Source organism: Danio rerio, chromosome 21 (genome assembly GCF_049306965.1).
Source record: "Danio rerio strain Tuebingen ecotype United States chromosome 21, GRCz12tu, whole genome shotgun sequence".
NCBI classification, from domain to species: Eukaryota; Metazoa; Chordata; class Actinopteri; order Cypriniformes; family Danionidae; genus Danio; species Danio rerio.
In genome coordinates, this window is record NC_133196.1 from 33,429,030 (window position 1) to 33,456,675 (window position 27,646).

At 35.2% G+C, this 27,646-nt stretch overlaps 1 protein-coding gene across 2 annotated transcripts; it reads right to left on the reverse strand.

Annotated features, from left to right (window-relative positions):
• Nucleotides 1–12,233: 12,233 nt before the first annotated feature.
• Nucleotides 12,234–27,425, reverse strand: rrm1 (ribonucleotide reductase M1 polypeptide). Of its 2 annotated transcripts, none has more exons than XR_012396452.1 (19): nt 27,239–27,390; nt 26,518–26,606; nt 25,009–25,186; nt 24,818–24,918; nt 24,662–24,721; nt 24,547–24,586; nt 22,423–22,585; nt 22,171–22,312; nt 20,018–20,101; nt 19,778–19,939; nt 19,284–19,363; nt 18,995–19,196; nt 17,477–18,197; nt 16,239–16,940; nt 16,082–16,158; nt 13,383–13,518; nt 13,205–13,300; nt 12,939–13,127; nt 12,234–12,654 (listed from the first exon to the last, which is right to left on the reverse strand). XR_012396452.1 is itself a non-coding variant. In NM_131455.2 (19 exon segments), coding segments are annotated over 19 exon segments (2,385 nt in total). In that variant the 5' UTR covers nt 27,258–27,425; the 3' UTR covers nt 12,234–12,459.
• Between the last annotated feature and the right edge of the window lie 221 nt (nt 27,426–27,646).

Below are 27,646 nucleotides of genomic sequence, written 5' to 3' on the forward strand. Positions count from 1 at the left end.
AATTCATTAAAATAAAGATACAAATTATATCAAATGAGTTTTAAAAAGATATATTTTCTAAGAAAGATACAAGTGTATGTTTTTGTTCCTGCCCATGAATAGATGATTTCTTTTGTTCTGTGGGAAATGAGGGTTTCTTTAATGCTCCACTGTAATTGGGTCACAAACCCCTGTCATTTGTTTGCTACATTTTTAATTTGTCATTATGTTAAAGATTGTCATAAGCATCTGATTTTTCCTCATTCTAATGTGCTTTCATTTTCTCCTAACTTGCTGCAGGAGTTTTAAAATCCCAACCGATAATGAAATCTGGTTACAGTGCACACAAACCTTAAACGTGCACACACTACAAGACAAAGAAAACTGTGGCATAGCACACTACAAGATACTATTAAGATTGTGCCTGATGGAGCACATAACCTGATTGCAGAATAACTCTGCTTTTTAATGATAGGCTAGCTAACAAATATTTGACCAACTGCCAGAGCGAACAGCCTGCAGAATGAAAAAAAAAATGCTGCTTGAAAAGAGCACGTCCAAACAAATGTCTAATATTATTATGAATAACTATAATAAAAACTACTACTACTACTACTACTACTACTACTACTACTACTACTATTATTATTATTATGGATCAGAGAGAAGACAAAGGCAGATTAACAGAGAATGAATATTTAATGATACTTTAAACAATTTTGAGGTTGTTCAGAAAAGAAATATCATCAATACCAACAAAAAGAAAACAAACAAACAGAACTTAACTTCGGGTTGTAACTGAAACAAGATGATGCCAGTGGAGGTAAACACCGTACAGGATTCACAGGACAAGATAACAGACAGGATAACAAACTGGTGAGCAGGCAGGCAGGCTACATCATCAGGTAAATACTGTCACACTGAAGAGAAATGAGTCTGGGTAATAACAAATAAATCAGACCATAAATGAGTGATTGTTCCAGGCTTACAGGGTTATGTAGTGTGAGCGATAATGAGCAACAGGAGAAGGTGATTGGTCTGGTGATTGGGGCTGTGCAGGTGCAGTGAATGAATCTGATTGTCCAGAAGGATTCCTGACAATTATTATTATAAGCTAATATCATAATACTGGAATGTGCCATGCTTTGACTGGCTATTTATTTCAAAAGAAAAATTGTTAGTTGTTGCACTGCATAGCCTATAGTGTGGAAAAATATAATTTACAATGCAACGAAACCCTGGTCTGCAGTAACAGTACTGTCTCTCCCTGGGAATTTTATTTTCTATACTTTAATTTTCTAAACCTTACATTTTAATGTTTAAGCATTTTGTTTCATTGGCTACACATCTGGGTCATAGCAACCACACACACAGAATAAAGTGTGGCTAATAAAAAAAAAAAAAAGATGGTTTAAGCATATTATAAATTAGCTTATTAATTTATTCATTTGTTAAAACCAACACAATTCCCACCAGCTTTTCTTTTTAGGCTTTCAGGATGTTGTCACAGCCATGAACATAATAACTGGCTTTATTAATAGCCTTATTGTTATTATTTGACCAACTGCCTATAGGCACAACCTCAAAATGGTTTCTGGCAGTTATAAAAAAAACAAAAAAAACAAATGCATGCACTCAAGGTGTGCTGCAATTGTCTTTCATATATAAAATAAAAGTTTGTATGTTAGAGGGAAACAGAATTGCGGCTCATCTCTTGCATTTACTTAATTTTATAACAGCCAGTAAGAGATATGCAAACTGGGACATAATGACACCTATTTTAAGGTTTTGCTTATAGTGGCAGGTAATCAAAAATTACCATAATAATAATAATATTTTATTATTATTATTATTATTATTATTATTATTAGCAGGTTGTTGTTATTCTGTTCATTGTTGTGACAAGGTCCTGTAAGCCTAAAAAGAACAGCTGGGGAGAATCGTGTCACTTTTAACAAATAAATAAATATATATAAGCTAATTTATAATAAGATTAAATGATAGTTTTTTATAAAATAGTGTAAGTATAAAAAAAATGTAGTCCCATAGCCTAAACTGAAACGAGTAGGCTATAGGCTATAAGATTTTTTTTTTCAGAGAGAGATAACTGCAGGGCCAGGGTTTTGCATTGTGAATTATATTTTTTCAATACTATAGCTAACAATTTTGCTTTTGAACTACATAGCCAGTCAAAGCACAGTATAATAAGTAAAACTGGCCACAATTTAGTTTGGATGCGATAAATTGGAAGAAAATATATACATTAAATACAAAGGCTGGTTATTTTACTGGTGATAAGGCACACTACAGTGTAACCTTATATTTTACTCATTATTTTAATTGATAATTTGTTAATTAATACTGGGCGAGGCAGTGGCGCAGTAGGTAGTGCTGTCGCCTCACAGCAAGGTTGCTGGTTCGAACCTCGGCTCAGTTGGCGTTTCTGTGTGGAGTTTGCATGTTCTCCCTGCCTTCGCGTGGGTTTCCTCCGGGTGCTCCGGTTTTCCCCACAGTCCAAAGACATGCGGTACAGGTGAATTGGGTAGGCTAAATTGTCCGTAGTGTATGAGTGTGTATGTGAATGTGTGTATGGATGTTTCCCAAAGATGGGTTGTGGCTGGAAGGGCATCCGCTGCATAAAAACTTAATGGATAAGTTGGCGGTTTATTCTGACCCCGGATTAATAAAGGGACTAAGCCGACAAGAAAATAAATGAATAAATAATACTTAAATGTAAAAATGGTATTGAATCTACTTAGAAAGATTTTTTATTTACTTTAAAAAATGTCTGGTGCAAAGTTTAATAGCTGTTACTTGTGAAAGTTATTGATGTACTCTGGCTCCTTTAAGGGAGGTGCACCGGAAAGTAGGAGAGAGGGAAAAAAAGGAAGTGGAGAAAAGTTCGGCAGATGCAATGCTGTAGTAATGCTGTTTGTGAATGTTATGTTGATGCTCCAGATTAAAGACAAAGAAATGAATTATCACCCTGGTAACCCGCGTTTAATTATGATACCCACGTTGGAGAGACTGGTTTGTAAACAGCCAGAAACATGGGTTACAACAGATTTTCAACAAAAATATTATAAGGAAACTTATTTGACAACAACAGATCCTATAAATGTTATAACAAATGCCCTTAATTACCTAGCCTAGTTGACAGCAAGCATCAAGTGTTTATTGAGATTGTGTCTGTCATCTTTCTTTATGAAGCATTAAACAGAAGGGCGTACGTTGACCAGAGTGATGTTCAGCTGACGAGGTGCATTTATTTAGCCTGTAACCTACCCTATAGATTTTTATTTTTTTTTTGCATATAATGTTCTTAAAATTTCATTAAAATGTATATTTATAGTTTTATATAAAATATAAATATATAAAAGGCCTGGATAAATTATGTATTTTATAAAAGATTTGTTTATGGACTATGGATGCCAGAGGAATCTGTCTGAAATAGATGTCTTTTTAGTGAACAAGCATGAATAACATGCAGGTTTTAGAGTATGTGGAATTCCCAGATTCAACTTACATGTTTTTCATGTTTGTTAACCATTTATTAATATGATTTACCATTAACAAAGCATTTGTTAGTGTAATTATAAACCTTATTATAGTCTGAACTCCAGCATTATAATGTTACATTAGTTCATTAATGGTTCTTGTAAGCACTAATTTGTTAACTAACGTATTAATTAACACTGTAACAGACGTAAATAAGCGTTATCTTACATTTCTTTATGCTGAAGGATCATTTTATTTCTATTGTTTATGGGGGACTTTTATTTTGACAAGAAATCGTTTTTTCGGAGCTATGAAAAAAAAGCTTAAAAGTTATGATGAGAGAACAGTATGGATAGCGGGCATTTCATGACGGTTTAACAGAGCTCGTATTAAAAAGGACGGTTGATAAGTTTATTCCTTGCTGCCAAATATGTTGAGCTCCTTTTAAAGAAAGTGGAGCAGATGACGTAGGCTCAACGTAGCCATTAGGCTCGTTTGAGGTGCGCCTCGCCTTGACTGCATTGTAAACGAGAGCAGGCGTGCGCAGTAAGAGGAGGGCTCAAAAATTACATCAGAAGTCGGACACCTGCCGAATCTCGCTGTTTAGCCACCTGGAAACGTCACCGGTGGCGGAGATCTCGTTCGCGTTTTTTATCGCAGACGAATGACCTCATGAAAAATACTATGGTGATTTATAGTAGGCTAAATATTATAGCATTTTTGAACATGTTTATTCAGTATTGGTTTGTGTTTATAGTTGTTGTGATACCAGAACTATAAAATTTAAATAGGCTATTTTATAACATGGTTCAAAAGCACTACAGTATACATTACTATAGTATTTTTTAATGTGGGAGTGGATGCAATAGAAATATCACTGTTTTTACAGAGATGGTCAGAATTACAGAAGATGAACAGCTCATTAACTAAAAGGGTGTATTAAAAATATAATTCTGTATATTCAACAAACGTTAAAACAATAACAAAATAAACAGCTTATACAGCAAGAAAGTTTTCAAGAAACCTAATTTGGCTACATTATAAATGAAGTAGCCATAGCATGCTTTTGAGTGACAAGTCATGACAAATGTTTGTTTGACAAATAAATTCTTAGGGGGTTAATTATATTGACATGCTTATTAGGTCTATATAAACTGCTTTTACTCCAGCCAGACTAAAATAAACAGCCCAAGACTTTCTCCAGAATAAAAACTATTAGACTGTAGGAAAAACTGTGGAAATGTTCTTGGTCTATTAAACATGACTTTTGACTCCACATACATATACATATGTGTGTGTGTGTGTGTGTGTGTGTGTGTGTGTGTGTGTGTGTGTGTGTGTGTGTGTGTGTGTGTGTGTCTTGTTTACTACACCCTTTTCACTTCTCATATGAAACCACACAAAGATGAGGCATAATGACAAAACAGTCTGATTACCTTTGTATTTCTGAATATATGTATATATTGGATTGACTTTAATGGAATAATGCTGCATAAAAATTACAATACAAAATTCACACAAACATATAAAAAGTGAAAATGACAACAAACAGGACTTAAGATTGAGAGAGAAATAGAATACAGCACATGCACATCCTAATGATTTATTAATAACATTTAGTTATATTGGATAGGTCACGCTATGTTTTACAAAGATTTGTTTGTTTTTGTTTGCGTGTAAATCTAAATAAATAACCATATGTAATGCTCTTTATGACTTTTTTTTTAATTATCAACGAAAATACAAAAAAAGGTAGGCTATTCAACAAATCCAGGTATAAACCTTAGTAAAACAAGATAATAAAGTGTAATGTGTCAGTCTCATCCATTCAGCATTAAGCTGTGTCGTCAGCCAGTCGTTTCCCATCATGCTTTTAGTGAGCGCAGTCTTTTGAGAGCAACTGCGGCCGACTGCTCTGTCCGAGGTACCCGCCTCGCGATCGCGAGAGTTTTTTGGCGCACGTCAGCGTGACATCAGAGCGAGGCGAAGGCAAGGCGGACACATTTCTAACCGGCATGCATCTTGCGGTGATCACCGGTGATCGATTCTGCGCAGATTTTGGCCAAGTCAAACAAGCCTATTGTGTAACGAAACGATTGAGCGCATCACCACATTAATATTCACGAGAAGGATTACAAGCTGCTACGACAGACACAATCATCGTGACACCACAGCTACGTTTTACTTGAATTATTCATGAATTAGTGACCGAAGCACTACGCTGAGCTTACGGTGACCTTACCTCATCATCCAAGATCATGACGAGAGAGTAACGAACGCGGAAGTGCGTTAAGAAATACAAACCGAAAGCAGCAAAATACAAAGCAACAGAGTTTTGCTGCTGCTTAATGTCTTGTTCATCATGGGTAACACTTTACATGAATAATGATGTATTAATATGTTAACTAAACATTACTTTATTATGAACTAATGATGAGTTAATGCATGCCAATCATGAATTAACTTTAACTACAGCATGAGTCACGAGTTCATGTGTGAATAACGGCTACCTTAATTGTTAGTACATGTTTATGCCTAATTTAACCATCATGAACTCATGATATCTTAATGTGTATTTATATTGTGACTTTACTTGGAGGGTCACATCATCATTAATCCATTCTTAACTACTCATGAACTCCTTATGCACGTCCATCTAGTATGTTACACTGAAAAACAATAGAAAAGTGTTCTGGCAGCATAAACATGAACAGGAATTCATGAGTAGTTAAGGATAAGTTAACAGTAATGTGCCCCTCCAAGTCATGACATAATTATACATTAACAACTTATGAGTTCACGTTAATTACTTTTAGCTTAAACTTAAATGTGAATTAATACATTAATCAACAGCATGTACTAACAAGTAATTAAGGTAGCTGTTATTCACACATGAACTCATGTGACTCATGTTGTAGTTTACGTTAGTTCATAGTTACTGCATGCATTAGCTTATCATAAAATCATTCATTCGTTTTCTATTCGGCTAACTCCCTTTATTAATCTGTGTTCGCCACAGTAGAATGAACCGCCAACTTATCTAGCATATGTTCTATGCAGCAGATGCCCTTCCAGCTGCAATCCATCTCTGGGAAACATCCATTCACACTCATTGACACTCATACACTACGAACAATTTAGCCTAATTTAACTGTATCGCATGTGTTTGGACTGTGGGGGAAACCAAAGCACCCGGAGGAAACCCAAGCGAACCCGGGGAGAACATGCACACAGAACTCCACACAGAAACACCAACTGACCCAGCCGAGGCTCAAACCAGCGACCTTCTTGCTGTGATTCAACAGCACTACTGTGCCACCACGTCGCCATCATGAATTATGAATTTATAATAAACTAATGTTTAGTTTGCATATTAATACATCATTATTAAAGTACTGTTATTGTAAAGTATTACCAAATCAATTATATAATATAAAACAGTATATAATTAAAAATAAATATCATATAAATAAATTTATAAATATATCATTTAATTTTATATATATATATATATATATATATATATATATATATATATATATTCATTTTCAGATAATGATAACTCTTATAAAGACATATTTCTTTAATTCTTTTTTTTTTTATTATGCAGTGTCACTTTTAGTTGGTTCTTATATGAAAGCAAGCAGCATGACTAGAACGCTATTAAAAGGATTTTCACTCCAGTGTGGTGATACATTAAAGTATTTAGAGGCCTAAAAACACCAATAATACACATGGCCACATCTTATAGTACACATATATCACACAGAATAATGGAAATATAAATACTTTGTGCATGATGTATTCAAATAACTGTAAATATGATTTGCTATCAAGCCATATAAAATGTGATAAAATGTGAATATCTGCAAAGTATATGAAATACAAGTTCATATTTAAATTATATATATATATATTATTTTTTTAAATTTAGAAAAAATGGGCAACACGGTGGCGCAGTGGGTAGTACTGTCGCCTCACAGCAGGAAGATTTCTGGTTTGAACCTCGGCTGGGTCAGTTGGTGTTTCTGTGTGAAGTTTGCATGCTTTATGAAAATGGTTTTATATTTTGTATCAAAATACTTTAGTGTCTTTTGTATTTTTTAAATACTTTAAAATACTTTGAAAGTCTACATAATGACATAAAATGCAGCCTCTGATTGATGTTTTCTCAGTTGTTTGCCCAGACTTGAGATCAGAACAGAAAATGTATTAAGAAGGTCATCAATGCTTGAAGTATTGATGGAAATTATGCTTATATAAAGAAAATAACAGACAAATGGCAGGGGTATATTTGAGAGCAAGGCAACAATCATTGAAAATGGTATACTGCACAATACCATGAAAAAATATAATATAATGGAAAAAAAAAACACCTAAAGACGGTGTACTGGAGTTCACCAAGGGGGTAAACGAAGACTTTAAGTTAAAGAAGAACTGAAAAAATCTTCAGAAAATGAGTAAACTGCACAAATGGATGGATTGCTGATGTAGATGCCAAGACAATAAGACACACCACATAAAAATAAGTCCTACAGTGGTGACACCTATACTTCATTGGTTCTTTCAAATGTCAGAATTTTGATCTGCAGGTGCACTTATATAGTTAATGAAGAGGAAAGATGTCAGTCTAAAGATAGCAAAGTGGCACAATACAGTATATGAGACACATATTTAATAATACTCCAGCCTATACAGACTGGTCAAAAACTCTAGACTCCAGACTTCGCAAAAACAGATAAGTCCATTTTTACAGATGTCATGTTTTTACAGATGTCATGTTTTATGTTTTGCATTAGTTACCGCTAAAACACAATTTTATGTGTAGGCCCTGCATATTGTGTTGTGCTCCACCCTGCTTTTCCACCCTGGTCTCTCACCAGCTCTCAGGTTAATTAGCTCCCAGCTGCTAATCATTATGAATCTGCCTGAATCAGAGTGTTTTGGCTTTAAATACAGCCCTCTGAAGCTAGAGAGCTGAGGAACACTTCTCCCCAGCTCGGAATAGGAATAGGAATAGGAATAGGAATAGGAATAGGAATAGGAATAGGAATAGGAATAGGAATAGGAATAGGAATAGGAATAGGAATAGTAGCAGTAGCAGTAGCAGTAGCAGCAGTAATTAATTAATTAATTTTTTTATTTCTTATAATTTTATTGTTCACTTGTGGTTGTGATATTGGTCACTATTGTTTTGTAGTTGGATCAAGCCTTAAAGCCAAATAACCTTTATTGTACCATTATTGCGTTTCCATTGCTATATAGTATTTTGTGTACTTTGAGATTTAAGTTCTAATTCCATATTATTTCACAAATATATTGTGTATATATATTTTTACAAATTCTTTGTTACAGCTTTTAAACAAAACTAGACTTAAAGTAAACAATTTTAATAACCTCTTTATATAACACCCTTTTAAAATATGAGACTGTTAAGAGATTATGTAAATTTTACTGGCCACTCAATGGATGAAAACACAATGATGAGATCTAGTCTAACTCATTATCTGCAATACATGTTTTTTTTTTTTTTTTAAGAGATCATTTTCAAGACAGGACTTTCTGTATGTATTTTGTATAATTTTTTTTTAAATGAAAGAGAAACACGAGTTTATAAATGCCTCATGTAGAGGTAAATGCGTTGACCGATAAGCTGATTTAAACTTGCTCAAGCCCTGTTGCTGTCAAACATTGTTTACTTAATGTAGTCAGTGTAACGGTAAACGATGACCAAATATGCCTATTTTGTGACGAAATTTCCTGCTCGCTTGTAAAAGTATTTTGTGTATTTTAAAATAAAAGATATATAGAATTTTACTTTGATACATTTGTGGCTGCTGTATTTTGTAGTTTATATTGATACATGTAAAATTGATGGATTTGGGATTTTATTTTAAAATGTGGTTCAGTGTATTTTTGCCCATTCCTGCTCCCTGTGTTGGCTTGTGTTTCCTCTGGGTGCTCTGGTTTCCCCCACAAGTTCAAAGGTGAAGGTGTGTGTGTGTGTGTGTGTGTGTGTGTGTGTGTGTGTGTCCATTATAATTACAAATATGTACATGAATGTTCAATTATGTAAAACATTTTAACTATATCAGGTTTTATTATACAAAATATTTTGAGAATTGTTACACATTTAGATTGTTTTTTTTACCGCCTGTTGTAATGTAATTTTTACAGAATTATTCAGTCATAAATTTGAGTTATTAAATCATTATTTTGACTTTATCTTGTACTTTTGATTTAGTAAATCATAATTTTGGCTTTTTTTTACCTCAATCGTTTACACAAAGGAATGTTTTGTCTTGGTGATTGGAGCTTCCAGTACAGAGACAAAAATATCTAGTACAAAGTTCTGCAAACAAATATATATTACATGCATAAATATATATTATAAAGAAAACAGGATTGCTATAAAATGTTAGTCATACAATATGTAAATTATTTGCAGACATAAACCTCAGCAAGATAGGTTACTCTGCATTTAATAATTTGTGCTTAGTAATTTATGACATGTTATATACAGTATGAGGATGTAGAATCTGCAGCCATTTCCTCTGACAAAAATTCAATTACTGTCTGGTTTGGATCGGCCACCAAATCAGACATAAGACTGCAGCGGACTGTCAGCACAGCAGAGAGGATTATTTCTGTGCACCTGCCTGACCTTTCTACACATCTTTATCTCTATAGATCTTCATTATTAGATCAGTTGCTGCCTGTTTTTATAGTCATAAATATACACAACCCTTACTGTTTATGATTTTGTTACCAAAATGTTGTATTTACTTTATCCACTTATGTCATTCTGTTTTCTTGTGTTGATTTGTATTTATGTATCTGTGCTCCTGAGAAGAAAAAACCATTTCTTGTGTGTTTGCACACCCTTGTCAAATAAATCTCATTCTGATTTCTCTGGACACATTTTTCAAAGTAATCTCAGCAGCTGAATAACAAACATTATTATTATTATACATTATTATACCATCAAACATAACATTACAGAAGATGTCTGGCCTTTCAAAATACAATACATGACATTATACATTTTTTAAAAAGCAGTTTGGAGAATGAATAAATGATAGCACTTTAAAAAATGAGACTAGTTTTAAAAAAAACGTGTTAACACGTAAATTGCGTGTTAACACGTAAATGACGTGTTAACACGTACCAACGTGTTAACGCGTAAATGACGTGTTAACGCGTAAATTACGTGTTAACACGCAATTACGCGTTAACACGTTTGTTGCAGACGTTTTGGCCCCAACGGCCTTCCATACTCATCGGCCACTTTATTAGGTACATCTTACTAGTACAGAGTTGGACAAACTTTTGTCCTCAGAACTGCCTTAATCTGTCATGGCATAAATTCATGTCTGAGTCTGATTTGTCGGCTGCACATCCATGATTCCAATCTCCTGTTCCACAACATCCCAAAGGTGCTCTATTGATTATGATCTGGTGACTGTGGAGGCCATTTGAGTACAGCAAACTCATTGCCATGTTCAAGAAACCAGTCTGAGATAATTTGGCTTTAAGACATGGAGGTAAAGCTATCAAGAGATGGGTACACTGTGGTCATAAAGGGATGGACATGGTCAGCAACAATATATGGCTGTGGCATTGACAATGCTCAATTACTAATGGACATAAAATGTGACAAGAAAATATCCCCCACACCATTACACCACCACCTTGAACCGGTAGGCAGGATAGATCCATGCTTTCATGTTGCTGACGTCAAATTCTGACCCTACCATCCGAATGACACAGCAGAAATCAAGACTGTAGCTCGTTTCCTGTACTTAAGTGACTGGAGTGGCACCCGTTATGGTGTTCTGCTGCTGTAGCTCATCCGCCTCACGGTTGGACGTGTTGTGCGTTCAGAGATGCTCATCTGCATACCTCGAACCAGTCTGGCCATTCTTCTCTTGAGATCAACTATGTCAGTTACATAAATCACCTTTCTTGCCCATTCTGAACTACAGCAGATTGCCATTATGTGATTGGCTGATTAGAAATTTTCGTTAGCAGTTGGACAGGTGTACCTAATAAAGTGACTGGACAGTGTATATGGGCGATACTTTGCTTAAACTGGTTGTAAAAATGTTAATTACACTTTTTTTTTTTTTTAAAGAACTTTAAGGGCTTATTTTATTTTTTCCTCCGTTAAAAAAAACAAACGTTTTACTTAACTTCAGTTGGTTAAGTGTGACCGCAAAAGTGAAGAAAAAAACTCGACGTTAATATGAAAACAGCTTGGGAGCGAATTATCTTTTTTGCTTAAGTCAGCTTGACACTTCTCTTCACACAGAGGTTCATGGAAGACAAAGGGATAAACTACTTACTGCATTTTAGATGACAATACAAATTTTTGTCGTGACCATGTATGTGTGACTGAACTTGCTAAATCACATCCTCATTATCGGTCACCGCTGTTTTTGACTGCTTGGCGCCATCTTGTGACTAAACAGGGAAGTTAGTTTAGGTTAACTCGCTTTTTTTTTTGCAGGCTTTACAGTTCATTAAAATAAAATTTGTAAATTACTTTTCAGATTATTGTTAATCGTTTCATTCTTTACTTTGTTCTGCTTATTACACAGCTACTTGGCACAAAGCATTTCCAGCAAGTTGTTTACAAAGAATAAAGTAATTCAGTCTAAAACAACATCCTGTCAAGCTTGATTATGTAAGAACAAAGACTAGGTGGATGTACATTACCCCTTACTTACATGTCATGCTAATAAATGAAACTCACATTACTTTTCAGTTATTTATTTAACAAAGTTGCAAAAGTGACACACACACCCCCATCCAAAAATATAATTCCCAAATGTACACTATATTATTCGCATACAAAAGGGAAAGTTAATTAATATGAATAATTCTGTACTTCACCATGGCCATTTAAAAAAGGTTTAATACTGTACAAGTTGCAAATGAATAAATGATGCTATTGATTGTGTCCGAGTGCAGGAGTTGAGTTTATGATCCGCACATCAGACACTCGTCACGGTTCTCCAGTGAACACACCATCGCAGCTTTATTACGCTCTTTGGTTTCCTCGTCTTCACTGCTGGTCGTTTTCTGTGTCTCCTTCAGCTTCTCTTTGTTGAGGGTGAACTGGATGGGGTTTGCAGCCGGTTTAGTTCTTAGGTAGTACATGCCTGTTTTAAGACCCTGTGGAGAACAGTAAAAATTCTAGATATAACTAACGTGGTTCAAACAATAGATCTGCAACAGAAACTACAGTTTTGGGAAACACTCATCACTACATTGTTCTTTTCCAAACGATGCATCAAATTACAATAGTTCAGCCGCGAGTTCTGTCTTTGTTTGGGAAACGCACCTCAGACAGCTGCTTTAACAGTTAAAGTCAAACACCATAATCGCATTTCCAAGCGTAAAACTAAATAGTTTGATAAAGTATAGATACTTGAGCACTAGACTAGCCTCTGGTTTACCTGCTTCCAGCCGTAGAAGTGCATGCTGGTGAGTTTGCCGTAGTTTGGCTCAGCGATGTGGATGTTGAGCGACTGGCTCTGGTCAATGTAGGCTCCTCGATCTGCAGCCATCTTTAAAATGGTCTTCTGAGAAATCTCCCACACTGTCTTATACAGCTCCTTCAGGTCATCAGGGATTGCGGGAATGGTCTGCAAAAGGACATTCAGAAAGTGAGGTAAACAGTAAAAGTTGAGGAGACTTCTGTGAAGTAGGAACGTTAACTAACCTGGATGGATCCGTTCTGAGCGATGATCTGGTTTTTCATTTCCTCGTTCCAGAGTCCTCGTTCTGTGAGGTCTTTGAGAAGATGCGGGTTCACGATCTGGAGGTAAACATAACTCACTGGTTAATTATGCATATAGATGCGCGTTTACAGTGCAGATGTTAAGTAGCGTCAGGCTGACCTGAAACTCTCCAGACAGGACCCTGCGGGTGTAGATGTTGCTGGTGTACGGCTCAATGGATTCGTTGTTGCCCAGAATCTGAGCTGTGGAGGCAGTGGGCATTGGGGCCAGCAGCAGACTGTTACGCACCCCATGCCTGAAAAACAACGAGTGAGGCATACAATCAATATCCTACATGCCAACAGTAAATACAGAATTACAATTAGGCCCGTCACAATAATCAATATATCGACTTATCGCACAACACATGGACAAGACCCCAATCATTTTTGGTGATGCAATGTATGTATGTATGTATGTATGTATGTATGTATGTATGTATGTATGTATGTATGTATGTATGTATGTATGTATGTATGTATGTATGTATGTATGTATATATATATATATATATATATATATATATATATATATATATATATATATATATATATATATATATATATATATATATATATATATATATATATATATATATATATATATAAATATATATATAAAAAAACCCAATTCTAGCAACATTTGAGCTGATTGTGCAACATCTATCTCCATTGGAGGTGTCAGTAAAAACACTATATAGCATGTCCGATAAATGACTCTAGTATATGTTCATGTGGTTGTCTGAAAAATGAAAATATATCTGGTAGCACAGGTCGCAGCCTGTTACTCTTTACCTTGCAGTTTTTTGTTAACATTATTATTTATTTAGGATATGCATTTTCACATTCTGATTCCAATTCCTAATTACTAAATTGTAAAAATGACTACAATTAAATTGAATATTCTTAACTATAAAATAGGTGTTCTTTGGAAGAGTGTACTTGTGATGTGATATTATATTGTTATTCTAGCATTATATAATGAGTGGCATAAAATGTTTAGCGCGATGTGTTTTGGTGCATATCGTACAACAACAAAAAATATGGTAGGTAAAAATAACTGAAACATAAGTATAGATTTGCTATATAAAAACTCTAAAGAAACATTTATTCATCTGCTATACATTATAATTTGAAAACTGCTTCTACTATACTATATTTTCAAATATAACAGGGTTTCTGCAGGTCTCACCTAGTTAAATTTAAGACTGACATTTATTAGACCATTATGAATAAATGTTAGACTTATACTGGGCTAAAATTTCAAGGATTTTTTCGCATATCCCAGTTGAAAAAAAGATTTTCACTTGCCCAATCAAATTTTTTTTTATACATTTAATAGTAATCTAATAAATAGAACTTTTAAACAAATGTTCCTATAAGGAAAGTAACAATGCTATTTGTAAATAAAGTTTACCCTGATTGGGTAGCAATACAAAGGAAAATTAAGACCTCTTAAAAAAACAACAACACCACAATATTTCTGTAAATTTAAGACTTTAAGAGCCCACAGATACCCTGTATAACCTAAAATGCAGCTTATTTTTAAAAGTATATAATTACATTTCATATACGATTAGAATACAAGAGTAGACATTACAACATATAACATATCATTTTATTAAAAACACATTATGTAGACTTGCGTTATACACACATCCACTGTACCATCCAAAAAGGTAAGGTAACTCCATTTGAAGAAACCGATTGCAAAATAACAGTGACAAGTGATAGTTGATTTTACTTTAAAAAATGTTGAATAAGCATTCCCTTAAAATGACTAAATAAACAAACTGTGCATAATTCTAAATATTAAGTGAACTCAATATTTCCAAGTTACAACAGAAACATTTTACATTTTGTAAGTTAAAGTTAAATCAACTTGCCAATCTTAAGGCACTGGGTTTACTCACTTTAAGTAATTGCTTTTTACAGTGAATTCAAGTTCAAAAACTAATCCTGATGAGTGCTGTGAACTTAATCCATTTGGGTAAACAATACAATTTAAGCACAGTGAAACCCAATAAATGAAGAGAACTCAAACCAACAGAGTACTGTAAAACCCAATAAGTTAATGCAACTCAAACCATTTGAGGAAACTGATTGCTACAAACCATTTTAGTTAAACTGATCTATACGAGTAATGTGAACTTAATCCATTTAAGTTGAACTTTGAGGTATTTAACTCATTACCTTCATCACAGAGTTTAAAACTCTTTTCAAATAAGTAGAAATCACTTTCAGTAAATAGAGTTAACTATACATTTCATTTTATAAAGTTGACTGTTGGGTTTTACAGTGTAATTAAATATAATTTTTCAATAAAAATATTATAATTTTAAAATATACATTTATAAAATTCTTCAAACTTAATTTTTCCCCTTAGCACTGTCGATTCACTACACATTTAAATAGGTCTGTAATAGAAAACTTTATGAAGTATGCATATCTAGATTTTAAACTAAAACCTAAAACGCAATTTATATTAAGTGTATTTTTTTTAAATGCTAATTTAAAAAGCATAATTCAATTTATATAAAATTACAATACAAAAGTAGACCTTACAAAATAAATTACAAATATAAATGTCAAGACTTTAAAAAATATAGAAGTTCTTGAATCTGTATATAGTTATACACGCATGTAAAATTTTATATATAAATAAATATAATCTTCCAATGAAATTACAATTTACAAAAATATATACTTTTAATTTTACAAACTAAATTTTATCCATACAAATTTTATAGATCTGTGTAAAGAAAAAAACTATTATATCCATCTATAAAAGGTAGAAAACTAAAACAAATGGTTACATACTTTGCAATCTTCTCCTTAAGCGCTGCCCAGTCCCACAAGTCTGTAGGTGTCTTTTCCCACATATCATACTGCAAGATCTGTGAAAACACACCAGCAACAATTACAGCTTTATAAAGCACACCTAGCATCAGTCATCTATACAATACTCCCAACTTACACCCTTGCTGACAGGACAGCCGGCGTAGGTTTGATACGGGCCGTATTCAGCAGCGAGCTCACAGCTGGACTCCAGAGCAGCGTAATAGATGGTCTCAAAGATCTGCGTGTTGAGGAGTTGAGCCTCCGCACTCTCAAATGGGAAACGCATGAGGATGAAGGCATCGGCCAGACCCTGAACGCCGATCCCGATGGGCCGGTGGCGCTTGTTGGAGTTCTCAGCCTGTTATATAAATATAGAGCGAGGGAAAGACGATTCAACTCTGTAGTCATTACAAAACTACACCCCAAAGTATACTTCTTTTTTTTTTTTTTTTTTTTTTAAAGGGGACAAATAATGAAATCTGAATTTATTCTGTGTTTAAGGGCTATATTCAGGACTAGTCATTTTTTGTCTTGGTAAGCTAAGATTTCGTTCCTCTAGTAATGAAGGCAATGGTATTTAAGTAGTAATGTCCCTAGGGCTCATTCACAGCAAATCAATCTTGAAGGACAGCTTAGCACGAGGTCCACATGACGTGATATTATGAACGTGATGCAATAACGACACATTAGAAATAAGTAAACAACATGTTATGATGAGCATTTGAAGATACATGGTATAACTCAGGATATCTGGACAAAGCCACAATGAGCGCTTCCGATGCCATGATATAACTAACCAAAAGTTGTAAACAATTTTGATTTTTCAACTTGACAGAGTCTATGTATGTATTTTTTTTATTTAGTGCCATGTCAGCAACCAAGGCTATCTTCATGGCAGGAATCTTTCAACAATAAATATACAATTTAAAAATTAACAAACAAAATAAAACATAAATTAAATAAGATTTTTTGTGTTAATACATGATAAAAATTCTAAAATCTTTTCTTGTTTCACTTTGTCAAAAATGTCCTTAAAAGAGTTAATTTCATAAAAAGTCCTTCAGGAATCAGTAAAAGCAGGACAGTCCAGTAAAATATGTTTTACAGTAAGATGAGTTTTGCAGCACAAACACCGAGTAGGGTTTTCACCTTGGAGCAAAAAACCATGTGTAATTCTCGTATGCCCAATACGACATCTGGTAAAAACTACTTGATCAAATCGATTCTTAAAATGTCTTAAAATTCTGTGTGAAACTTCAGGTTGGATTTCATGTAGTTTATTGTTTTCTAATGCATCCCATTCCTTTTGCCACTTTTTTAAAATGTAAGCGTTGATAAAAGGATTCATCTCTGATGGAGGAATTTCAACTTGACAGAGTCTAAAAAATGTGGCAGTCATGACTCAAAAGGCATGACATGTTAGCAAAGCAGTCATACAAGTTTGTCAAGTGCGTGTTTACATTGAAAACCAATAGAAAAGTAGCGCATTGGAAAAGAATGCCATGTGTGAACAAAGCAACCCACAGCACCCCAGCAGCAACTCAACGTTTCTGTTTACTCGTAGTAGCATGCGTGTCGTTGGAGCTTCGTAGACTTGTAACATTCGAGCCACTTACTCATTTTTGTAGGAAATGTACTGAGGAGTGTCAGAATAGGATTATGTTTGTGGGTAAAACTCATTTTACGTTGGACTGCTTGACTAACGAAGGTCAGTTCAACGTGCTTTCTGAAGGAGGAGTAAATATCAATGCTTCTCGCTCAAATTGGTTTCTTCTGCTGAACACAAAGGAAGGTATATTTCAGACTGCTGAAAAGCTAAAACCATTGAATTCAATATGCAATCTTCAAAAGACCTTCCTCCTTTGTGTTCAACAGAAAAAAAAAACTGGATAGCGAGTACATTTTCATTTTTAATCACTGTAATGTGGAATGAACGGTACTTTACCTCTTTAACTGGGTAGTAGTTGATATCAATGATCTTGTTCAGGTTCTTCACAATGACCTTCGTAACAGAGGCCAACTTCTGGAAGTCGAATGTTCGCTCTGAGGTGACGTACATGTTAAGTGCAATGGAGGCCAGGTTGCAAACTGCCACCTGCAACAAGAGAAATGGATTAAACACTTTCTGGGACCAAACCCGCAATCAAATGCCAAAAGAAAACAACCAACAACAGTAGTTTATGCTTGCATTGTGCTGTGATACTATTGACAAGCATGTTTGTAATAGTTATTTTTTTAGGGCTGCATAATCTATTGAAAAAGCTAGGGATGCACCAATATGGATTTTTGGGCCTCTTTAGATTTGGAGGACGAGAACTGATACATTAAATATTTCAAAATGTTATTTTTATACAGTGAACAACTCAATCATATGGGGCTTTATTATCCATATCCCCACCTCCCCAGTACATGCTGTTCAACTATTGGCCAAAAGGTGAACCCAGAGCTGAAACTAGATGCTAATGGCAGAAGTGGAGACGAGAGAGGAAAATGACAACAGCCAATCAGAGTCAGAATATCTGCATCTGATTCAGTGTTTTAAAGACCACATGCTTGGAGCTTGACAGTTTTGTTTAGTATGGATGACAATCAATTAGATTATTTACCCATTTTGATTTAATACCATTATAAAAACAGCCAATAAAAATAGCATGTTATATCACATACTTTCCCAGTATTGTGCAGCTCTAATTTATATTCATGTTTAATCTTAGATGAACAAAGTAATTCACCTATTTATAAAAAATGGTTATAATTGGGTCTGGGATGCAGTAAGCCCAGAGACTATCGTGAATACAGTGACTTATTAAATTATTAGATTTAATGTGGAAATAAACAGTCTTTATGTGCATCTACTCTATTAATTGTCATTTCGTAGCTCAAAACTCTTACCTCATCGGCACTGGTGTACTCAACAATCTCTGTGCACAAATTGCTGCATTTGATGGTGCCCAGGTTCTGCTGGTTGCTCTTGCGGTTGCAGGCGTCTTTGTAAAGCATGTATGGTGTGCCGGTCTCAGTCTGAGACTCGATGATGGCATACCAAAGCTGCTGAGCCTTAACCACACGCTTTGCTCTGCCCTCCTGCTCATATCTTGAACAAAAACAATCATTGGATGGATTAATAAACACAGATACTAATAGATGTTGTCATATTTAGGAATAGATTGTGTAGACATACTTTGCATAGAGCTTCTCAAACTCCTCTCCCCAGCACTCATCCAGGCCGGGACAGTCATTTGGGCACATCAGAGACCAATCCTATAAGATCAAATAAGAGTCACTCATGAGTTTTTGTAGTTAAAAGATCTAAGATTACAACTAAAAGGTCAAATTTCCCCCACCTTTCAATTATAGCTAGCATTGGTGCACTAGCAATTTGCCCGATAAGCATTAATAGCATTTTTCTGGTAAAAGCTAATAAAGCTGTACAAACTTAAGAGTGAGTTTTAAAATAGTTTATTATTTTCTTTTTTTTTTTTCTTTTTTACATGTATGAATAATTATTATTTTACACATTAATACCATAGTTAATTTTGTTTCCGTATATTAATTTCGATTAAATTCAAATATTTTCTTAGCAACTAGCTAAAATGTGTTCAAATGTCTCCTAATCTTCCATCCTTGAAGTATTCTGTATAAAGCAGTTGACATTACATGTTAAAGTATGCTCACCCCATTGGTCTCCACTCGCTTCATGAAGAGATCAGGAATCCAGAGGGCGTAAAACAGATCTCTGGCTCTCTGCTCCTCTTTACCAGTGTTCTTTTTAAGCTCTAGGAAGTCGAAAATGTCAAAATGCCAAGGCTCCAGGTACATGGCAAAAGCTCCTGGTCTCTGAAGGAGGAGAAGAAAAGTCAGTCTTCCAACCCAAGGCACTGCTTTTACACAAGTCACATTTTGCAAACACGTTACCTTATTTCCCCCTTGGTCCACATAGCGTGCGGTGTTGTTGTAGACACGGAGCATAGGAACCAGGCCATTTGAGTTACCATTTGTCTAAATGACAAGACATGAAGTAAATCCAAATGTTGAGTCTAATAGTATGATTTGGGTGATTGAACTATAAATGATAATTATTGCAAAAGAACATTCACTTGATAAAACAATTATTGCTTGATATAATGTTCATGTTTCAAAGTAAGTCACTGACAAATAGAAAAATTCAGCTAGAAGGTTCTTCCATGTAATATACCATTGTACCAGTAACTGTACCATAGAGTTGTGAGAAAGATGCATCACATTTATGGAGTCTCATTTTGGTTAATTTTCCAAACCGATAAACCGCCGCATGTTAACCAAATATTAACCGGTCCAGTTTATATGCAGGAATCCTAAAAGGTAATTTCAATACCTTTTCCTTTTAAAGACCTTCTCAGAATATTTTAAGACCTCATCGCCACTAAGTTCTAATCAGTATCAAACCTTTAACTTAATAAACAGTTGCTAATAAACAGTTGTAGTTAAATAAATCAATGGAGCACAACATGCAACAGAACTCAGACAAGCTCAGAAGAAACAAAGCTTGAAATAATAAATGTGGTTGTTTTCAGCGACAGGCTTCAGTCACCGTTTAAACTTGTCTTCCTCTAACAAGGAGTATGCAAGCTTGCATTTATCACCTTCCCGCGTTACGGGACATCACCCGGACGGAGGAGCTTGGCCGGAGAGGCCCCGGCCCGAAGCAATCGTGTGGATCGAGCACACCGTTGTTAATATTAGGAGGAAAATAAATATATTTATGCTTTTTTGAAGTCAAATACTTTGGACATTGCTTGAACAAAATTTAAGACCTCGTAAAAACAAGATTACGACTTTCTAAATTTCTTTTAAGGGCCTTAATTTTCTCAATTGATTTATCAACTTTTAACACTTTAAGACCCCGCCGACACTGCTGCGACTGCGCTTAGATTAGGAACGAGATAAAAAGGTGCATATGTTGACTTTTAAAGGAGGCTACATGTTACTTTAGCATGTACTAATTTCGTTTACATATAGTATTACACTGATTTGCAAACATGTTTTGTAGGTTATATAGCTATAAAATAAAAGTCTCGGTTTGGTGAGGTGTTATGGAAAGATCAAGAATGGATTTTTTATAAAAACTATTAATAACTGTAATTTTCCATATTGAAAAAAGGTTGGTTTGTTGGTTGTACACTAAATCAAAGCAATCTGTTGTTTAACTGAAACCATCAATACCATTTAACAGTTCAACAGATACCATGAATCAGATAAAAAAAAAAAAAACACAATTATTTCAGTTAACGGTAAATCAAATATTAGCAGCATCCCCAATCACACTTTTAATGTAGACGTGTAAACTGTAATAAAGGAGTAATGAAATATAAAAACTGTAATAGTTGTTTAAAAGCACCTGAATTTGTACTCAACATATTCAGCCTAACGCTTTTCACACTTTACATTTCAACATTGCAATGATGAGGTACTTATGCAGGTAACCGAGTATTACCAATGATTACGAAGACCTCAATCAGGGGTGTTAAACTCAGTCCTGGGGGGCCAGTGTCCTGCATAGTTTACCTTCAACACCTCCCTGAAAGTTTCCAGTATATATAGAGCTTGATTAGCTGGTTCAGGTGTGTTTAATTGCAGTAGGAACTAAAATATGCAGGACACCTGCCCTCCAGGACTGAGTTTGGACAACCCTGACCTAAATGATATAGATGACACCTAAATTAAAGAAATAAAAAACAGGATGTTTAAATACAATTTTACAGCTTCTGTTTTACCAAACATAAATCAATAAAATTATTTAGCATAGGATGAAGGCTGGCAAAAAGATTAAGTTTTCATATTATTATGAATACTGTACCCCATATCTGCAAAATGTTCATTTGGTTGAGGTGTTTGTGATGTTTTGATAATAATAAAAGTAGTTTAAATTAACAAAGGCTTGTACGCTGTCTTTAAATGAGATTTGACATGCATAGTAATAATTATTAAATATCAACAGAGATTAATTAATCGTATGAATTTAATCATGATCATTTGCTCATATCAAAAAGCCTTACAGTGAAGCAAATTTAAAATCAGAGAACACTCACTCCTGCAATGTAGCTGCCAGTGGCTCTAATGCAGCTCACTGCCACCCCGATGCCACCGGCAGACTTGGAGATGAGCGCACACTGCTTCAGGGTGTCATAGATGCCCTCAATGCTGTCATCTTTCATAGCAAGCAGGAAGCAACTACACATTTAAAAAAAAGAAGCACTGGTTTGTATTACATCAATTAAACATTAATTTAGAAATTCTGCCCTCTTGTGTCTAATTGCAGCGTTACTGTTCTTAGTGTTTACCTGGAGAGCTGAGGCCGGTTGGTGCCCGCATTAAACAGAGTAGGAGAAGCATGAGTGAACCACTTCTCAGACAGCAGGTTGTAGGTTTCGATAGCAGCCGCAATGTCTTCCTTATGAATGCCTACGGACACCCTCATCAGCATGTGCTGCGGCCGCTCGGCAACTGAAAACAAAAAGCACTCAAGGTATAAGAATCTTTGCTTCAGTTGTTCAGGTTAGTCTTTTTTGTTCATCTCATTTGCATTTCTCTCACTGGAAATGAAAGCAAACTTTGGTCTGTTCTTTAGATCGTCGTCACTCTTTTCCTGCCCTCCTTGTTTACTCGTTTCACAATTTGACTGTTTTGCATAGATGTAATATAAGTGTTATGCGTCTCCAGAATGTGGCTGAAGTTTCTGCTTAAAATACCTCATGGACATTATTATACCCTGATGTAAATGTGCCTTTTTTGAGTGATGCTTGATGCTGCTGTCGCTTTAAATTGCAAATAAGCTCCGTGCCTTGGGTACAATATTGTGTCATCATGATATTTAGTTACAGAACAGTTACTGGTACAGACGTACCAATTGCAATTTTCTTGGCTGATTTAGATTTACAATTTTTAATTAGTTTGCAACAATTTGCTCGTGCAGTAGTTCGCTTTCATTCACAACCTGCATTTGCAGAACAAGCCGAAAGCCTTAACTCATCTGTAATGGACTGTGCAATAACATGACGTGATTTTGTTGTAGTCAAGTGTCCATGCATCCCATTAATGCCACCCTATCTGCATTGATTTACACACTGAAAGAGTGCGCTAACAACTTGGTGCGGCAGATATTTGAACAACATCCTGAATCCAGCCAAACACGACATTCTAGAAATCATATATGTGCCCTACAAATACAATCTGGATATACCTAGGCATAGTCGAATAATGATAGTTCAGTATAGAAATGAGCATACGGTGAGCCTCACTATGGTTTCCTCGTTCTAATGTAAATACAGCAAATGTAAAACCCCGATAATCGCAAGTCAATCAGAACAATGGACTCTTGTATGACTCACTGGCCACTCCCTATCATTTGCATGTACTTTAGGTCAGGTTCTACATTAGCCGGAACGGCATTAGCATTCATGCAAAAACACAGACTTATATCACTTAAAGTAATTGATATACATGCCTCAGGCTGTTTAAGAAGCCACAACATTTCCTAGTGAGAATTACCATTTTCCTCCCAGTTAATTTTATGTTTATATTATCTTACCATTTATGCGGGACTTTTTTTTTTTTTTGAAAATGGGAGATGCTGTATTTATTTTGCATTACCAAGCAACAACTCTAAAAAGCCATCTGTTTACATGCACAAAATGCAGATTACACATTTATTCAACCCCACTTCAAAGTGTCATAAGGCATGTTTTGGTAATAAGGCATCTTTTGGTAATTTAGGTAATTACCATTTTATTGTAAAATGTGCTGTGTTTATTTCAACAAACACATGTGGACTTCTGAATTGTGTTGTTTGGCAGCATATGAACGCATACCCGTCAATGCTTATTTCTTTGCTTTTAACTCACACAGGCCGGCATATCTAATTTAAACTGAGAACTGATTCAGAATCATTAGGGAAATTTTTTTTAAAAATCACGATGTGTCAATTTTTTGTTTCTCATCCCTATTCTTCTGGTGACATGTAGACATCTTGTTTAAAGCTGCACATCAGGATTTGGAAATAGTTATGAGATGTAGCTAAAGCCTGATAAATAATTCTGTGATTAGTGCACATGGATGAGCCAGCACATCATTTGCAGTTGCCAACCCTGACACACACACACCTCTCAATTTTTTTAACTATGTCACCATGCATATTGAAAGCTTTGTGATTGGTCAACTTGATAGGTGTTTTTTTTGTGTTTTTTTTTTTATTTCTGAGGTTTTATTGCCAGAGCAACACAGCGCAGAAAAATAGACGCATGCGCCGTGAGTTTTGGTGATCATTCAATGCAGAAGTATAAATCAACCTTAAGGATACACTGGACCTACTGCAAATATTCAGTGTAGAAGTATAAAGTTGCTTTGATTAAGAGAATTGATTCGCAGAACTGCATGTCTAAATTTCCTAAGACCCATTAATGACTTACCCTTTCCATTGATCTTCAGCAGATATGAGCGCTCCAATGTCTAAAAGAAAGGTTAAAACTGAGATTAGCATCGCTTATGAATTCAAACTAGCAATTTCTCTTATTTTAGAATTACCTTGAAGCCAAAGAAGTTGTAAGAGAAATCCCTGTCATAAATGATGGCTGAGTTCAGGCGCTAGAATAAAGAAAAATAATGTTAATTCTACATTAGATTTTAAAAAATAATAAATAAACAAATCACTTTGTGGCTGGTGTAAATGTGCATATTTACATCTTTGTTGGCCAAAACAATATCAAGCGTCTCCTTGGAGATCATAGGCGAGTGGCGGCTGTTCAGGGGATTGACGTAGTTGTAGAGATCCTCCATAACCTCTGTTGATGGAAGAAGGCAAGTTTTTATAAACACTGTAATTCAACTGAAGTTAAATCATTGAAGTTAAATCAATGGTTGTCGCAACTCACCACTGAAAACCTTTTTAGTCTCTTTATGCAGGTTAGACACGGCGATGCGGGCTGCTAGGATGGCATAGTCAGGGTGTTTGGTGGTGAGGGTGGCAGCGATCTCAGCAGCCAGTGTGTCCAGCTCTACTGTAGTAACGCCGCTGTAAAGGCCCTGAATCACCTTCATGGTGATCTGAGTCTGCAGAGCAAAATCATGCGTGTTGCAACCATTTAGGTTTAGATCTTCTCATTTGGTTTCTTAGAAAATTTTACCTCCAGTATAATACAGGACTAAAAGAAGACTGGATGTTGTGCGAGTTTTTAATATTATGTTTTGGATACATGAGAACTTTGTAAGGCTAATGATCTTCTTGGCACAAATATTACTAGGGTGTCCACTCTTAAACATTCTGTAAAGTGCTTTGAAATGTGCGTTGTTGTTGATGTAATTTAAACTGAAACATGAAGACAGGGCAGGACATAAAACGGCTCCTCACCCCCCCAAAAACAGCAATCGAGTTAAGTTTATCATTGCCCTGCCAGTGAGAGTGGTTGAGCTCAAGCACAGATGGCAATTATGTCTTAAAGGTGACAGGACATGTCAGATACTAGAGAGCATTTGATTGGGCAGAAGATTTAATGAGAAACTGAAGCACAAGGTGACATGAAAAAAATAAATAAATCACTGATCCATTTTGGGGAAAGTGCAATTTATTTTTGGCCTTGGGGCCTTTGGTCAAAGTGGGCTCACTAGGGCTTGAGGAGTGGTCATTAACAAAAACAGCATTTACCTAACTCAGGAGAGTTACGCATGCTGCCCATTAATCATGCCTGAAATAACTCCTGATCATGTGATAAGGATTCTGATCAATATCTGGGTCTGTTTTTACGTGATGCTAAAAGCTAATTATATATATTTTTTTTTTTTTGAGGGACACTACACCTGCAAAAATTACAACAACAAATTGATGTCAATTTATGTATTAAACTATTGGTCATATGTAGAATCTGGAGTTTAAAAGGTAAATACAAACTGCTCACTTTAGTTTAATTGTTGTGATTAACCAATTTTCATTCAATTTCCCTTTGTCTAGTAAAGTTGTGTTGAGCGGTTCTGTGGTGGTGTGTTAAAAGCAGGTTTTAATGCTGCTAATCTATTTTTGCCTTAACAATTTTAATAGCATTTGCTTGCAGACTTTCATATGCAAACTGACATTGCATGTCTCGGAAATGCAATAAATGTCAAGACACAATGCACTCAATGGAGCTAGTGACGTCACTGTGAGGGGTGGGGTTAGGGGAGGAGTTCTCCACTCATTGAGGTCTGAAGCTGTTGATTTGACCCGGTCTGTTGTCAATACTGGCCCAACAGAGGAAAAGAAGCGAGAGTACTCACATGAGCTTTCAAACTAGGGTCAGTTTTTAGAAAAACTGGATTTTCTTAAATCATTAAATAAAAAAAGTAAATAAATAATTGCACTAGACGTAGGTTGAAATTTAAGATGTCTTGATGGACATTTCACAACTTACTGGATCAACAAAGTCAGAGTTGAGTCCATAGCAAAGTTTCTGGATGCGTGATGTGATTTTGTCAAACATTACACGCTCCTGGCGCCCATCTGTGAAAAAAAATATAGTCATAAAACAAATTATTTAAAGATAACCATATAAATGTAATAACAGTACAAATCTATAACCAATGATACATGAACAGGATATGAAACGCAAATAATATGAAAGGTCCATAAAATGTGCTGTTCGCGAGTATAGCATTGCACATTTTAGCTAGCATAGTCTATTAAATCACAATATACTTAATATTCGATATTCAAGCCAAATACTGTCAAATAAAATTTGACCTACTTTAACGAAGCGATTCGCGCCAACTTTGAGTTAACAAAGGGAACAGCTAACGTTACGTGAACATCGGCTGCTGCCAAGATGGACGCAATTATGTTATTCTCAAATATTAAATTATGCAGTTACAAAAATGAACCCAATAACAGTCAATCAATAAATATGTGTGGTGTTCATCAATATTTTAAACAGACTAAACTGACTGACGTTCATCTCTTAACGGCAAAACATTTTGTAAATTATAACGTTAGCTCAACTAACGCTCACGATGTACAGACATAATACAGGTTAATAATGGTTACGATAAGAACATTTTATAAACCGCAATTACATTACATTTGTATATATTTCTCTAGTTCAGTAACGTTATTTTAAGGAAGAGTAAAAGTGTTACCTCTCTTGATCACGTGCATGATTGAGGTATCTGGTAAAGTTAGAAAGGCCAGCGAGAAGAAAAACTGTACACTTTTTAATAAAAATGATCAGGTTTATTTAGCGGACAAAGGGCTGCACTGCTGGCCGGCTTCTCAGCTGCTCCGTCAGACTGTTGTTATGAAATTCTTAGCGCGCTAAAAGCCGCCAGAATGGACTTCGTCATTTCCGTCAAACAAATCTCAGCTAATGGGCTCTCGCTCCTTCTTCTTCGTCCTCGTCGCTGTCAGTTTTACTAGACGGAAGAGGAAAGTAGTCGTTACATTTTTTTTTTGAGTATCAAAAAGAAATGACATATAATCAAACAGCTGAAAAGCTACTTACATGGTTGTAAAAGTACATGAATATGACAATGTACAGATACTCAAAA